Here is a 15,882-nt window from a genome sequence, read left to right as displayed (position 1 = left end):
GTGGTGTCAGCGGTGGCGAACATGCTGGCAGTGGTGGCGAAGATGGTGTAGATGGTGGTGAAGGTGGTGGCGGTGATGATGGCGGTGATGATGGCGGTGATGGTGTCCTCCTGGACGAGCCTGGTGCCACAGGGGTGCAGCCGGTGTGTTCGACGCCGAAGAGGCGCCGCCGCTGTAGGCTCGAGTTACTCCAGGGCACGGCTGTAGAATATAAGGTTGGTACACTAAGGGAAATTTGGTGGAATAAAATTTGGGTGTCCTAGGCGGCTTTGGCGCGCTTTAGATCGTTTCGCCATCTGTGAATTACGATTACACACTAACATCTTTATGAATGAAATTTTCCACTACTGCAATGGCAAATTGACAACTGACAGGCTGCCAAAACTGTCATTCTACTTCTAGTTGATGTATTATGATAGAAATTACTGTTTAAATTGTAGTCTAAGAGCCAGTGGCCGGCTACCTGTATGTAATTGACCAGACCTCGAATTTTGTACAGAGAGTCTCCTCGATCCAACATACAAGGGGTGGGGACTTACTAAGCCCAGCGCGGCTGGCGCAGCTGGACCTCAGGTACGCCAGGTATCAAAAAATGACTAATTTTAAATGCATTTGACCACGTCTGCCATTTGGAAATTTTAAAATATATGTTTATTTTTATTAAAAAGTAACCATGGCAGACCATTATCACGCGTCTAACATCGTGGCAGACAATTCTGAAAGTGCCAAAAAATATAAAATTTTCAAACTAATTTTGACCAAGTCTGTCATTAATATATTTTGTTGATTGTAGTCTTAAAATAGTATATTTATCACGGCAGACGTTTTAATTGAGTACCTATATACTTCAGCAGATAACAAAATTTTAACTATTACCCGAACAGATATATAAAAATGACGCATTATATCTTACATTTATTTCATCTGCTTGAAATTAAATTTATTGTTGTTTTTAAAAATTGATATTTGATTGTATAATATCATTAACAGTTCGATAAGAATGACAGTTTCGAAAGTTCAAATGTATCAGTTGATTACCGACAAATGATACATACCAGTTCATCACTACACCAATGTTTAATAAAGAAATCAATGACAAGTTCTTTAAATTTCGTCTTTTGTAAAATCTGATGGTCGTACCTGGTCAGGCCCAGAAATTGTGAAGTCAATTAACGATGCTTCATGTCGTAGACTTCTTTCATTGTCTTTTATAGATGGATGCAAAAATTACGTCGATTCTTCGTGCTAGATATTTTGTTATCTGCAAACATTTTTTGGAAATATTTTCTAATGTTGTTGGTACTTCTTTCATAGAATGAAGAATGAAAAACCCATCAATTAAAAATGCATCTGTATTGTGAGGTGGTTCCTGACCAATATTTGGTTCCAGACATTTAGAAAGTACGGATTTGACTGTTTTACAAATACTATCATCTAAATGACATAAAGCTAGAGGTACAGGAGTTATCGGATACGATATGTGAATTCCTACAGAAATATCAATTTTTAAAAACAACAATAGATGAATAAATTTAATCACAAAGCAGATGAAATAAATGTAAGATATAATGCGTCATTTTTATATATCTGCTCGGGTAGTAGTTAAGATTTTGTTATCTGCTGAAGTGTATACTCAATAAAAACGTCTGCCGTGATAAATATAATATTCTAAGACTACAATAAACAAAATATGTTAATGGCAGACTTGGTCAAAATTAGTTTGAAAATTTTATATTTTTTGGCACTTTCAGAATTGTCTGCCACGATGTTAGACGCGTGATAATGGTCTGCCATGGTTACTTTTTAATAAAAATAAACATATATTTTAAAATTTCCAAATGGCAGACGTGGTCAAATGCATTTAAAATTAGTCATTTTTTGATACCTGGCGTACCTGAGATCCAGCTGCGCCAGCCGCGCTGGGCTTAGTAAGTCCCCACCCCTTGTATGTTGGATCGAGGAGACTCTCTGTACAAAATTCGAGGTCTGGTCAATTACATACAGGTAGCCGGCCACTGGCTCTTAGACTATTGGTTTAACGAGATCGCCAACTCAGAGAGGAACGTACATTTATACATAACAAACCTCGGCAACCGCAGGTTTGTTCGATATTTCTGGCACTATTGTTTCATGTAAACAATCATTAAACAAGCATGTGCGATGACCAGATAAACACAGATTCCTTCGAAAAACAAGTTGACAATGTACTGGTTAAGAACTTTTCGGTAATTGATTACATTAGCCACCGCGATTTTGCCGAATCCGCCCCCACAAAAACCTCATACAACACCCCTGATCACGTTCCTACCTAACCTTCAAATGTTGTACAAACATTTCTCATAGTGTTGGGCGATTACGAATGATATAATCGAGATATCTCGATTATACCCGAATAATCGATCATTCGATTATCGTTTAGAAATCATTCGTTTATTCGATTATTCGTTTCGTTTTTCGTTTCGATTGCGCACGAGTACACGAACCGATTACGATTCGAGATTTCGAACATTCGGATTCAGGCAACTAACCGTAGAAAATAATCGAAATCATTAGTAAATTTCATTTGTTAGGTTGGTGGTAGTGTGTTACAAGTGTGACTGAATATAAATAACTACATAATATAAGAATTTACAAACATTTTGGGCCGTATGATTTCCCTTTTGTTAAGCCAATCGGTTTCTAAAATTTTGATTACAGTGAGTGAGAAAAGAATACGATAAAAGCATATATCAGAGAAAAAAAAATAACGAACGTCTCTAAATATTAATTAAGGGAAAAGAATGCGGACCACTGACAATGAAACTATTTTCAATCAATAAATAAATCGTAATTGAATGTTCGATTCAGATTTCGTCAAGCCACGCATGCGCACTGGACAATAATCGAATTTTCGAGTGATTATTCGATTATTTTAAACGATTATTTCGATTCATTCGATTAGTAAAATATGTCGATTATGCCCAACACTAATTTCTCATAACATTTGAAGAGTAGGAACGCGATCAGGGCAGGGGCGTTGTATGAGGGTTCTGCAAAAACGGTTTCAGAGAAGTCGCATAGTAGCTAGTGTAAACAATGGTCAAAGACGCTTCCAAAAGATTGAACGTTTAACATAAAAATTATTATTAAATGCTTTGATTAAATGTCAAAGTTGTCATTTATGTCGGTAGAATCGTGTCCTTTTGATGTGGCAAAAATTAATGCCTCTACCGTACCGTAAGAGGGACCCATTTGAAAACGCGCGTCATGGCCAACTGGTACGGAAAGAAATTTTTTGCACTCATCTTTTTTGATGGCTTTCGTGCATTCACCAGGGTGCGGGAGTGGAACTTCCCGCACACGTGCATTTTAACTTCCCGTTGCCATGGTAACCTTAAAATACTCGCGTAGTGTCAACATTGTGATGTGTTGACGGCGCCATTGTTTATAAATAGCTCACAGTTAATTTCTTCAGTTTAAAGGTTTATTCGTTGCAAAAAATATTGTACACAACACGTTCGTGAGCCTGCTTCCCGCATTCACGCAAATGCGGCACTCCCTTCGGTCGTGCCGCAAACAAGCGTTCATGCGGGAAGCAGGCTATCCCGAACTAGTTGTGTAAATTACTAATTCCACCTACCGGAACGTGAATGAATGAAAGATACTCAACATATCTATTCTACAGCCGTGCTCCAGGGTTAGCAATGTATAAGGTTATGCGATTTTCCAGGCTGCGAACTCCGGCCAAGAACCTCATCTTCCCACCGTCGATTTAACCGACGACACTTCCCCAGTCTCCCAGCATATGAAAACGGCAAACTCCCAGCAGAAGCCCCCCCAGAGACAAGGTCTGCCCTTCAAGTGCGACCTCTGTCCAGCGGAGTACCCCAACGCGATGGGTCTGAGCAAGCACCGGCAAAACTACCACAAAACGAACAGCGGCATGTGTGAAATCGGCGTGCCTTTGATCAATCTCAAGCAACCAGGGATCTTCCAGAAACTCAGTTCCATGGGCATTTTTAACTATATTCCTTTACCGACGTCGGGACCAGACGGCATGTTCGCTCTGCCCATTATAAATGGGCGGAATCCGGGCAATGTGGCGGCGCTGGGCGCCACCACGATGCTGACGTTAGGGCCTGTGCGGAACATACCGAGGCCTCAAAACGCGGTCAATGGTACCCAAGGTGCCAATAAACCACAAATGAGTAATAATAATAATAATAATACTATTAATCAGAGTAAATAGTGTGTTCTGTGAACACGTGTACATACGAAGAGTCTATATTGTAACAATATGGTTTTTAGTTCTTGTTGTATATTACAATTTCGCTTTTTTTCTACAGTTGCGTGTTAGTTTAGAGACAAAATATTTTTGCGTTTTGTGATTTTTTCGAATCTGTCTCGTTTATTTCTAAGTGGAAAATGTTTCGAGGAACCCAGTGTCTGCTTTTAAGATTCTCTATTTTGTAATGATTTCTATAGACTGATTAGTTGATTTAGTGGCTTGTGCAATTGATATGTATTAGCTCTTTTGTTAAATTTTCGGCGTCGTTCTGAGGTTTGGTTGTGTTGAAACTTGAAATGTTTATTTCGTTTAGTTAGTTGTGCTTATTTAGCAAAAGAGCTACCTATATGTATTTTTTGTATAAATTATTTACATTTTGTGATAAAGTAAATACCATTATTTTCTAAACTGTAGTTTGAATTACCTTTTAGAAAAAATGTACTTATGTTGAAACAATAAGTAATCTAGGGGAAAATTGTTACACGTAGACGTAAACTTAAAACCGTCGTTAAACTTTATTTCCGCTATTAAATTTTAAAATTTGAAGTTAACCGGTACCGGCGACCAGTTGTATTCCAGCAAAAAATTCTGGCCAGGTATTCAATGACCGGTCGAGGTTGTCAGCGTTTTTTGTTTGTTCAAGTTATGTGGTTGAGTTTCCTCTTTTCCAAGTTTCACTTTATGTACCAACATTTGATTTCAGAATTTGCGTTTTCGTGTGTTGAGAAAATTCTGCAGTTCACATAAGTCGGCAATAAATTTGACAAGTTGTTTTTTTTGTTTATAACAAACGTGCTTTTAAATTTACCGCTTTTATTTCACACTGTCGGGGGTGTGACAGATGCGACCTTGAAACTTGTTTAAATAGCTGGCTGTTTCACTGTGTATATAGCTTTTAAAAACTGCCACCCAGTATATTATGATTTAAAACCGACAAATTGAAGTCGTTTTGATGTAAAGAAAAACCCGAGCCGGTGGATATTTTTGTAATGAGAATGTAAATAACAATGTTTACAAAACTTTTTCGCCGTGCGATTGGCACCCGTAGCGAAAATTTGACATTGGTGTTTGACACCCCCGCTTTTCACTTGTTAACAATACGCATTGTGGGGTTGTCATCCATTGTTGAAAAACAATCATTCTTATCGTCCCTGCTCCCACAATACCCCGTCATTCGCCCATATCGCCCCTTTTTCGTCTGGCCCTCGCCCCCTCCCGGTAATTCCAACAGGAACTCCGCTCTCATAAATAAACAAAACAGGACCCACTTTTTGAATTCTCCCCCTCGGTGCGCATGCGCGACACGCAATCAGTTCAAATGCTGTGTATGCAACATTTATGTTTACTCATTTAATATTCTCTTTGAAAGGGAGCTTGTTAGTTTTTAATTATTTTTAACAAGCAAGATGAATCGGGTCATGTTTATTGAAAACAAAATTACAAAGCGGGAGATGCGTGTGTGAAAAAAGGGAATTAGAGTTGGCCATGCTTTACAAAATTCAGTTAGTAATAGTGTTGTTGCCACGTTTGTATGTTTACATTTTTAGGTTAGGTGGAGCTTGCTAGATTTATTTCAGCTAAATTTTATTTTGATCCGTCACAGTTGGTCCTCTTGTTCGAAAATACATATAACAGAAGTAAACACTATGGATTGCTGTACTGCGCATGCTTGGTACTTTTTGTGTGAAGTTTGGAGACTACTATTTGTAATCTAAATATAGACTGCGACGTGACACCTATTTTGATCTTCTTTCTATTTATATAACTTACAAGAAGTTCTTTTTAAATGATCTACAATTTGTCTTTCTTGTCATCAAACTTTTAGTAATTAGTAAAAGTTGTGAATTTTTCTTATCCGACCAATTAAAGAAAAAAAGTAATGCTATTTAGTTTGAAACAATTAACATTACAAAAGCGTGCTATTCCGTCACGCATTAGTATTCAAAATTATGGTGAACTAGTTAAAAGAATAATAAAAAATAGAAACATGAATTATTCAGGAGTGCAAGAATAATTACCAAATAGCTGTTTTACTGATTATACCACAGATATAAGGACATACATAAACAGATGCCGTTGACCTAATTATTTATGCTTTATGAAACAGACTTTGACCTTTAAGCAGCTGTTTACTAAATAAAATGATGCAGTTTTTTGTTAACATTCAATGAAAAAAAATTGTCGAAGGTTATTTTGACGGGACTTTTCTGTAGTCCTTGAGTGCAGCCCAACTAAATCCCGCTTTTCAATTTTCCGATTTTTCCAATTTTTGAGTTGCGATTTTTCTAGATTTCGTTTTAAATATGAAATAATAATAATTAAAAAAAAATACGTTTTCAATTTTACGATTTTAGATGTTATTTGAAATTCTTCAATTGCAGTTTTTCGTCTGGGTTTTTTATTTTTTTTTATTTCTTACGGTTTTTCCATTTTTGTTCAATTTTTTATTTCTTCAGTTTTGCGATGTGTAATGTTTCAATTTTTGATCTTTTCGAATTTTTGGTCGATTGAAAGTTTTGTTTTTTCAATTTTTCGGTTTTTAAATATTTCAATTTCTCCATTAATCGAGATTTCGATGTTTCGATTTTTTTATTGTTCGATTATTCGATTTCTCAGTTTTACATTACCTTATACCCGGTGACTGAAAAAAAAATGAATCAGTCAATTTATTTTGTTCTTGCTATTATCTAGGTATACATTTTGGGCAAAAAACCGAGTATGTTTACTTAATTAATTGGTCCTCTCTTCTGTGTTGAAGAGACAAAATCAATCAAATATCAGTTTCTTTTAATACATATGCATGCATTTAATGCCACCGTTACGTACTTCAATGCCGGCGCTGATATGATATGACGTGCTAATGGTCAAATTCGTTCAAAGCATAAACATAAACAACACTGTTAAAGTTAAACAAGTACTAGGAATTAAGAACACATTGTTTCCAACTGATTATTTGCTTTAAATATATTTCATATTGTCCGCATTTGTTCAGACCGTGCCCGCTTGGAATTTACATCCTCGAGGCGCAGGGATTGAGGGCGTGTTATTTACCCTTCTGAAGCGAGGGAAGTTCTGTGAAAATAACCTTCGACCAATTTTTTTATTATTCACATGATACATGTTATGTTGTCCAACATTTATTGTACTGTTTAATAATATATTTTTGTACAAAAATGATATTTTTTCGCTTTGTTGGGAAGTAACTATTTCTATCAGCGGCGGCTCGTGAACTTTTCTTCAGAGGAGGCTCAAATTTGAAAAGCACTACTTTTTATATCTTTTATTATCTGAATATTTTTTTCGTCTTGCCCACGAAAAGAACACTCTTGCGTTGACAGATAAATTATATTGCATCGATTAGTCTTTTCAAAATTGTAAATTTTCACCAACTTTCTCGTAATAGTTCTCCCTTTTATGAGCCGAATCTAAATTATTGGCAAAGTTTAGCTTACCAAGCATTTCTAATTTAATCGAAGAAAATATGTGTTCCTGTGATTTTTCATGCCTTTCTATAGCTCGTGACAAATTTTGTAAATTATTATAGCCTGTTTTACCCCAAGCGGAAGATTTATCACTTATAAATAATACACAATTCCAACAGTATAATTTGTTTCTTAAAACCGAAGCCGTTAACTATTTAGTTTTATTATAATTATTTTCATGAAATGCTCTGTTTTGTTTCTAATTGTAACTGTCAATACCATTAATGGGAGTGATGGTGTTGGTCTTCCCTTTTATACCCTTACCTACGTAAAGCCTAAACACCACCACCACTGAACAGGGAGCTCGCGAAACCACCTCAATGTTTTTCCTACTTACACCCGATTGCTCCAACTAATAAGAAAGAGATAAAGTTATCTGTACGACTTGATCTGAAAAGAGATGAACTAGCCGGAGGCTAGCGGCTTGGAGCGGCAGTCCGATCAACGTTTTAGCCAATGTAATCAATGGCCAATACAATACACACTGACGATGCGTCAAGCTCACGGTCTCATTATTCAGATGCATCGTCGTTCGGAGGCTAGCGGCTAGCAAGCCTCTGCCGCTGAAACCAAACGGGGAGTGGTGTGAATGTGAATTATGATTGTGAGAGCGCCAATATAAATTTTTCCGACATTTTAACCTGATATATGATGAAAGTAAATGAAATCCAAGAAAATATTCTGAAAAATAACAAATGTCTACAAAAATATAAATTCTTTCATCGAAAAAAATTAGAGGAAGCTCAGCTCCAAAAAATAGAGGAGGCTCAGCCTCCCCTGCCTCCTCTGAGGAGCCGCCACTGATTTCTATATTCTTGGTGGTGGTGGTGGTGGTGGTGGTATTATTTATGTTGGTGATGGTTTTATCATAGGAGAGACTCATGATATTCTCAAGAAAGAAGATTTTGCTTTAGCCTTTATGAACTCTGCAATGGAAGACAAACTTCGAAATTTCACGACGATTGTTTGCATGGATGGTACACATGGGACAAACAAAAAAGGACTGGACTTAACAATTATGCTGATTAAAGATGATAGAAATGCAAGATTCCCAGTTGCTTTCTTTTTATCAAATCGTTTAGACCAACAAGTACAAGAAGTGTTTTTAGGTGCTCTTAGGATAAAAATGCAGCAGGATATTAAACCTGAATATTTTATGAGTGATGACGATCCCAAGTATTACAATGCATGGATTAAAGTGATGACAAACAAACCACAAAGACTTTTGTGTTCATGGCACATTGTAAAGAACTGGAATATCCAAGGAAAAAAAATCCATGATGTTACAATGAGAAAACAAATGAAGCAAGAAATGAAAAGAATTTTAAATGAGACTAATGAGAAAAAATTTATTGAACTGAAGGATGCATATCTGAACAAGCTGCAAGAAGCAAATGAGCTGGATTTTGCAAATTATCTTTTAAGGTACTTTTAGTTTTGTAAATATAAGTAATTATCATAATATTATAAATAATAATAGTTTTATATTGACCAAAACATACTTTGTTTTAGGTATTATTTTCAGGATGAAGACAGGATTCGAATGTGGGCCCATTGCTATAGAAAAAATGCTGGAATCAATACCAATATGGCTATAGAGAGTCTTAATAATTTATTGAAGACTAATCAGTTAAAAAGGAGAACAAGAGTAACAATAGAAAAATTACTAGACACAATTGAAGACTTGGTGGACATAAAAATGTGGCAGAGGATTTTAAGTATTGAAAGGCCTAACGCTAACAATTACCAGGACAGAATTATCATTAAAGCACACAAGGAAGCTCACAGAATAAAAAACAAAATAGAAGTAATTGAAAAACAGCTAGGAGGATTCCAAGTTAAGTCTTCAAAAAATGACAATTTTTATAATGTTAATTTAAAACAAATATGTGAGAGTGAATGTAAAACATTATTTTGCAGAGTGTGCAAAATATGTATCCATCGATATCAGTGTGATTGCCCAGAATACATGATAAAAAATTCCATGTGTAAGCATGTGCACTTGGTATGTATGTATGAGGAGCGGAAGGGTACTAATTCTGTTCTAGATGAAGCTGCTGAAGTTCTGGGACAAAACTCGCAAATTAGGATCCATCATCAAGAAGAAATTTCCCAATTTTTAAAAGAAAAAATGACGCAAGAGGAAGTGGATGAAGTGACTGAACCAAATTGGAGAATAGTTACAGAAAAACATTTAACAAACTGGATACACAACTTAAACGATGAAACTTTTGTCAGTTTTTGGAAGGACATACAAGGGATTATGAGAAAAGCAGATGAAAAAAGTAACACAACAACCACTAAGCGAAAAATGGAAAAGCAGGAGTACTTCCCTACAAAAAAAACGTAAAAAAGCATAAAGCACTTTTTTCAAAATTGAATATATCCTTTTAGGAATGTAGGCGAACAGAAGTGATTCATAAATGAAGAAATGGAGAAAATATTGACAAATGGTGAAAAGAAGAAATTATGTTAAGAGATATTGTTTAACATTAAATTTGTCGTTCAAATTATTATAGATTTCGTATAAAATGTAATTTAGTAATTTGTTTATGATTCTGTTAATATATTTAGTCTTCTAAATTAAATGAGTAAAATAAAGTTTTTATTTACGAATAGAATATGAGCACCAGCTTGTTATTTCTAAAATTTAAAACCTTAATTGTTAGCAAATAATGAACTAATGATTTATGGTAAGTTTTCATACTGAAAATATTTCGAGACGAACATCAAAAGTACCAAAACGTCAAACTCTTCAATATTTGCAGTATAGCCACTTGACTTTTAGGTAAATAACTAAAAATTGTAAAATCCCCTAGCACGTCCCCGGCTCCTTTTAGTGTAGCCACAGAATATCATACAGTAAGGACAGCTTTTGAAAGCTCCATAAGAAATACACGTAACGGACCAGAACAACAATAATCGACCGTTGGGTAAGGACATGACCTTGAATTTTGGCTTGAAACTGTAGTGGCAAACCTTGTTACTAAATAAAATTTACCACCATGTCAACATTGTGCGTCAAATTTGACATTTTAGGTGTTTGGCATTTAATATTGTAACTGTGATTTATTATTTTTACTGAATAGAAAATGCGCGTTCGAACAAATAAATAGAATAAATAATCTTGTGGAAACTGTACACAAGGCACAGGGGTGCCGTATGCTGGTCTGGACACAGTTACGAGGAATGCTTTTATATATCGGCCACATGAAGGTAAAATTGAGTTGGTAGAAAATAGTGAAGCAAATCGTTTTTCTAGGGCTGCAACATAAAAGGTGAATGCTTCATGTAGCATCTTAAGCCCGCCACTCACGTTTCAACGCCGTAGAACAATTGTGTTGGATATGAACAAATTGAAGTGTTTTTGAATGTCTGTGTATGAGATCAAGCAAATCGGTTGGATGTGGACGGTCGGTGAACAAGTCTGTCTGCAGCAGTACAATCGTTTTGAATTGGATGGAAATTTGATCATGTGTGGACATGACTCGACAGTGTATGTTATTCAAACCATGAGAGCAGCTATAAAAGTACATTTTCGTCATTTTGTCGGACATGTTGTCATCACGATCGCTTTTTAACAGAATTGTACAACAGTTGCATCCACTACAATCGTACTGGGACGGTGGAACGTGAATGGCCAGCTTTAGGATTACCAAAATGGTGGGTCATCATCAAAGGCGTTGAAGTGACAGAGAAGTTTATCATATATGATGACATTACATGCAACGGCAAAATAACTACATGTTTCACAGGTATATTTCATCAAGCATTTCTTCATTAAGTTTCCACAGACATAACTTAAAGAATTTTGTTTCCCCATGTCCAGATGTCTGTAGTCTGTCGTATTTACTTCCACAGATTTATGTGCAAAAGTTGTTCAGCTTAAAACTCTATTAATAATTTGACACTGGTTACTTTCTTTAGATTCAATTGCTAGTAAAATAGATCCTAAATCATTACAACTATTGGAATTTTCACTGTGCTGTAAAAATTGCATACCAAATAGTTTTTTATTGATTATAGAATAATATACTTCTTTATATTTCTTATCTTACAGATTCCAAGGGAAATTTAAAGAAGCCCCTGAAGCAGATTTTTTCATTGTGCCTGCAATCACGAGGTGGTCTACCACTGTAGTCCATGTTACTATGAAGAGGTTCTCAGAATCACTTCACTAATTTAACTAACAACAAAAATTCAACCAAAAACATCAAAATACTTTTCCCATGTTCCCATGGAAGATGAAAACAACAGCGTTCACTTTCTGACTCTTCAAACGGTTCACACTTGGCGAAAATTGAAGGCATTGACAAAATAGGTAGTTGATATGTTTATGTTGAAATTAACTCGGTAAAGTGATAGACTTTTATTTATGAATAAAATAAATATAAGCACAATTCTTTTTTATTGTTCAAAATGGTATTTTTTCGTAGTCTTCATACCACACTCCAAAAATTGGTTTCAGGTCATTCGATGTTTGTATCAGTTCCTTTTACATTGTTTTACGGACGAGCTCTATTTGTAATTTAGGCAACCAATATTCCACTTCGTTTCAAAAATCCCGCCTAATCAAAACGGTTGGGTAAGGACACGTTGTTCCAATATTTGACGAGCTGTCTTTACTGTATGATATACTGTGGTGTAGCCTTTAGATCGTGAAAATCCCCAAAATATGACAGTTGATTTCGTATTTTCATCACAACAAACAATCATAATCACAATTTTTGGATGATATATTAGTTCTGTGATATTGGTTCACATTAGGTTGTATATGTCTGTGGACTGGTTTTATTGTATTTGTTATTAATAATGACAGAAAGACATGTGTTAACAATAGGGGCAATTACCAGTTTTTTTTTTGTTGACGATCGGAAATGCATTGTGAACGGAGAAAATTCTTTGCAGTCAAATAATGCAGTGAAAGTCACTTTGTATACTGAATTAAATGCGCTTGAAGAGTTTATTCGAGCTAGAATGCGAAATAGCCGATGGTAAGTTAATGTATATTGATAAATTCTGTTTCAAGTACAATTATGAGGTATTTTGTTTTATTTTGCATAGAATTCCTTAAGAGAGGCAACATGTGAAACCACAATAGGTGCATTTGTATGTCACCATATGGCTACACCTGCCCTACACGGGCGTTATAATGTATTTTGGACCAATAATTTGCGTTCTTGGGACGTACATCTGAAGAAAAGTGAATCAGCCGAGGTCAGAGCTGTGATCTCTGAAAATTCTTTTAATCCCCAAGTCAATCTAAAAACAGCTAATGTTGAGGTACAACTTTATGAAAGCTTACAACAAACTGATGGGAGCGAAACACTGCTTTGGCTATTGGGCCCTGAACCAGAAAGATCTGAAGAAAATCTACTTCACAGTGTCGAAGAACTTTTAGTGTCCGAGGACTATTTAAATGGCCCATCAATATAACAGTTTGTGGGTCAGTTTTTCACCAAAAGTGAATCAGATTTTGCATTAGGCGGTGCAATTTTTTATTGTAGAATATTTTTTTTTGTTTTGAAATAAATTGGTCTTTAAATTGTGATTTTTTTTTAAATGGGTGTTTCAAACCCAATTCGTACTAAAATGAAAGTGATTTTTACTTGTACATACATGAAATCACGAATGCTAAGTTTTTCATTTTCTACCAAAAAGTGTGAAAAGAAAAAAGCTTGGGATTGATGATGATTCTTAAATCAAAATTTGGCAATTGATTGAAAACATTTGCAAATATGAGATCTTTATGTATCATTTTAAATTCACAGCCGTATCTCTAGCATGTGAAAATCAAAGCCATTTATGTGGAGGGGGAAGTCAATGGCAATATGAACCACTGTGCGACATACGTTCGAGGCAAATGTAGTGGTAAAAGTTAAATTCAAATATTTATTAAATACCACCGGTTCCATTCGTGTTTGGTATCAAGATCAACAGTAAAAATATCAGTCTTCATGGTACAAGTAGTGAGATATATAAGAAAATTACTTTAATGGTAGAATTTAAGCGTTAAAATGACGCCTCGATTTCACCCATAAGGATTACACGGGGAACTGAAGTACGGGTCTCGTGTTATGAACTGAGTTCAAATTTCGCGCATCATTCACTTCACTGGTCACAATTGACCCGTTATGGTAGTCTAGGTCATTCCTATTATTATGGTATGGCGAGTGTTAACAAAGAATTAATTTGCAAAACAAATAATATAAGATGCAGCGAAGTTAACCTGTACATCACATTGGAAAACATTATTTTTTAAGCATATTCAAACGTTATGGTGCATTTTACAGATATCTACACACTCTAGAAACCGTAACAAACTTACCAAACTATAAAAACACAGTTGACACGTTCTCAAATTTAAATGAATTCCGAAAATATTAGCATTGATTCTTATGAGAAAACAGGCTAGTTGTCAAACGGTGCCATCTTGATGACCTCGGATGACGTCAGTGTATTTGGCTAATTACAAGATGACACATGAATAAACTTGTGACGTATCATATTTGCTTTTAATTTTTAAACACAAAAGGTTCACTCAAAAAAAATATTTAAGTGGGGTTTATAAACTTGCTGTTGACGTTGACGTTAAATTTACCATTTTAGACATGTTTTAAGTTGCTTGTTGCCGAAATGAGTCTGCACATATTAAGAAAAAAAAGGAAAAGAGTAGCCCCGCCCACCCACCCTATCTCAATTGTAATGATTTTTTTTATACGTCGTGAGTCAAAAGGGCGAAGTTTAACTTCAAAATCCTTATTTCTCTACGAGAAATTAAAAACATGTTTTTGAGTATCGTGTTAAAAAAAAGATTAAGCCCCCACCCACACCTGCCCTGATCTAAATAGTAACGAAGTTTTCATTCGTTGGCAGACCTAGGGGAGGAGACTAATTGCAAAATCTATATTTTCTTATCATTTTAAACGTGTTTTAGGTTTCTAAGAATAAACAAAATCATCACAATTGAGATGGGGCGGGTGGGTGGTGTTTATATTTTGCCTTTTTTTCTTAATATGCATAGTTTTCTTTGAACAACACGATACTCAAGTACATGTTTTTAATTTCTTGTAAAGAAATAAGTATTTTGCAGTTAAGCTCCGCCCTCTTGGTTCACGGCGAATAAAAAAAATCATCACAATTGAGATAGGGCGGGTGGGCGGGCTTACATGTTGCCTTTTTGTTTTATTATATGTAGACTTCTTTTCACAACAAAAAACTTAAAACGTGTTTAAAATGGAAAATTTGTATAAAGAAATATCGATTTTGCAATTAGGCTCCGCCCCATAACTGCAAAATCTACATTTCCTTGCAAAAATGTACTATTTTATCCATGTTTTAAGTTTCTTGTTGTAAAAAGATGGCTATGTATATTAAGAAAAAAAGGCTAAATATAAGCCCCGCCTACCCACCCTATCTCAATTGTGATGATTTTTTTTTTTCGTCGTAAGCAGAGGGGAGCAGCTTAATTCTAAAATACTTATTTTTCTACGAGAAATTACCATGTAAAATACGTTCTAAAGTAATCGTGTTTATAGAAAGAAAACTAAAAGAGAAGCCCCCCCCCCCATCCGTCTCGATATCATTCGTGATGAACATCAGACCGAGGGGCGGAGCCTAATTGCAAAATCGATACTTTCCTACAAAAATTTACTATATTAAAAATTTCTTGTTGTGAAAAGAAGAGTACACATATTAATAAACAAAGGCAAAATATAGCCCCGCCCACCCGCCCTGTTTCAGTTGTGATGATTTTTTTTATTCGTCGTGCTTACATTTTGCCTTTCTGTTTTAATATGTGTAGACTTATTTTCACAACATGAAACTTAAGAGATGTTTAAAATAGAAAATTTGTATAAGGAAATATCAATTTTGTAATTAAGCTGCGCCCCATTATTGCAAAATCTATATTTCCTTGCAAAAGTGTACCATTTTAACTATGTTTTAAGTTTCTTGTTGTGAAAAGATGGCTCGTATATTAATAAAAAAAAAGGCAAAATATAAGCCCCTCCCTCCCGCCCTATCTCCATTCTGATGAATTTTTGTTATTTGTCGTCAGACCGAGGGGCGGAGCCTAATTGCAAAATCGATACTTTCCTCCAAAAAAATTACCGTTTTAAACGTGTTTACCTT

General features: G+C 35.3%; 2 protein-coding genes and 1 long non-coding RNA gene across 6 annotated transcripts in view; 2 read left to right on the top strand and 1 right to left on the bottom strand.

Annotated features, from left to right (window-relative positions):
- Nucleotides 1-14,179, bottom strand: part of LOC135126133 (uncharacterized) — a 29,881-nt gene extending 15,702 nt beyond the window's left edge. For both annotated transcript variants that reach the window (XR_010280006.1, XM_064051961.1), the window contains exon 1: nucleotides 14,078-14,179. The gene's annotated coding sequence lies outside the window, so the exon portion shown is untranslated. The remainder of the gene's footprint in view (nucleotides 1-14,077) is intronic.
- Nucleotides 8,318-10,251, top strand: LOC135125981 (uncharacterized). 2 transcript variants are annotated; one of them, XM_064051769.1, is made up of 4 exons: nucleotides 8,318-9,174; nucleotides 9,262-9,737; nucleotides 9,798-10,095; nucleotides 10,144-10,251. In XM_064051769.1, exons 1-4 carry the CDS (start codon nucleotides 8,669-8,671, stop codon nucleotides 10,163-10,165), a joined length of 1,302 nt encoding a protein of 433 aa, XP_063907839.1. In that variant the 5' UTR covers nucleotides 8,318-8,668; the 3' UTR covers nucleotides 10,166-10,251. The 2 variants fall into 2 exon arrangements, with proteins under 2 accessions (XP_063907839.1, XP_063907838.1); XM_064051768.1 differs by having other exon boundaries at nucleotides 9,262-10,095.
- LOC135125980 (uncharacterized) lies at nucleotides 10,613-12,149 on the top strand. 2 transcript variants are annotated; one of them, XR_010279983.1, is made up of 3 exons: nucleotides 10,615-10,965; nucleotides 11,012-11,504; nucleotides 11,810-12,149. It is a non-coding gene; the product is annotated as an uncharacterized LOC135125980 (long non-coding RNA). The 2 variants fall into 2 exon arrangements; XR_010279982.1 differs by having other exon boundaries at nucleotides 10,613-11,504.
- Nucleotides 14,180-15,882: the final 1,703 nt, after the last annotated feature.

The sequence above is a fragment of the Zophobas morio genome, unplaced genomic scaffold (assembly GCF_036711695.1).
Source record: "Zophobas morio isolate AGI-343-1 ecotype UQ-CSIRO unplaced genomic scaffold, CSIRO_AGI_Zmor_V1 ptg000010l, whole genome shotgun sequence".
In the NCBI taxonomy this organism is placed as follows: Eukaryota; Metazoa; Arthropoda; class Insecta; order Coleoptera; family Tenebrionidae; genus Zophobas; species Zophobas morio.
This window is presented reverse-complemented; position numbering and strand designations above follow the sequence as displayed.

Bases quoted from the DNA above. Each gene is read 5' to 3' on its own strand.
- LOC135125981 (XM_064051768.1), top strand. From the start codon at position 8,669: ATGAACTCTGCAATGGAAGACAAACTTCGAAATTTCACGACGATTGTT. The intron at 9,175-9,261 runs GTACTTTTAGTT...ACTTTGTTTTAG, and splicing joins TTTGCAAATTATCTTTTAAG to GTATTATTTTCAGGATGAAG. The intron at 10,096-10,143 runs GTAAAAAAGCAT...ATATCCTTTTAG, and splicing joins TACTTCCCTACAAAAAAAAC to GAATGTAGGCGAACAGAAGT.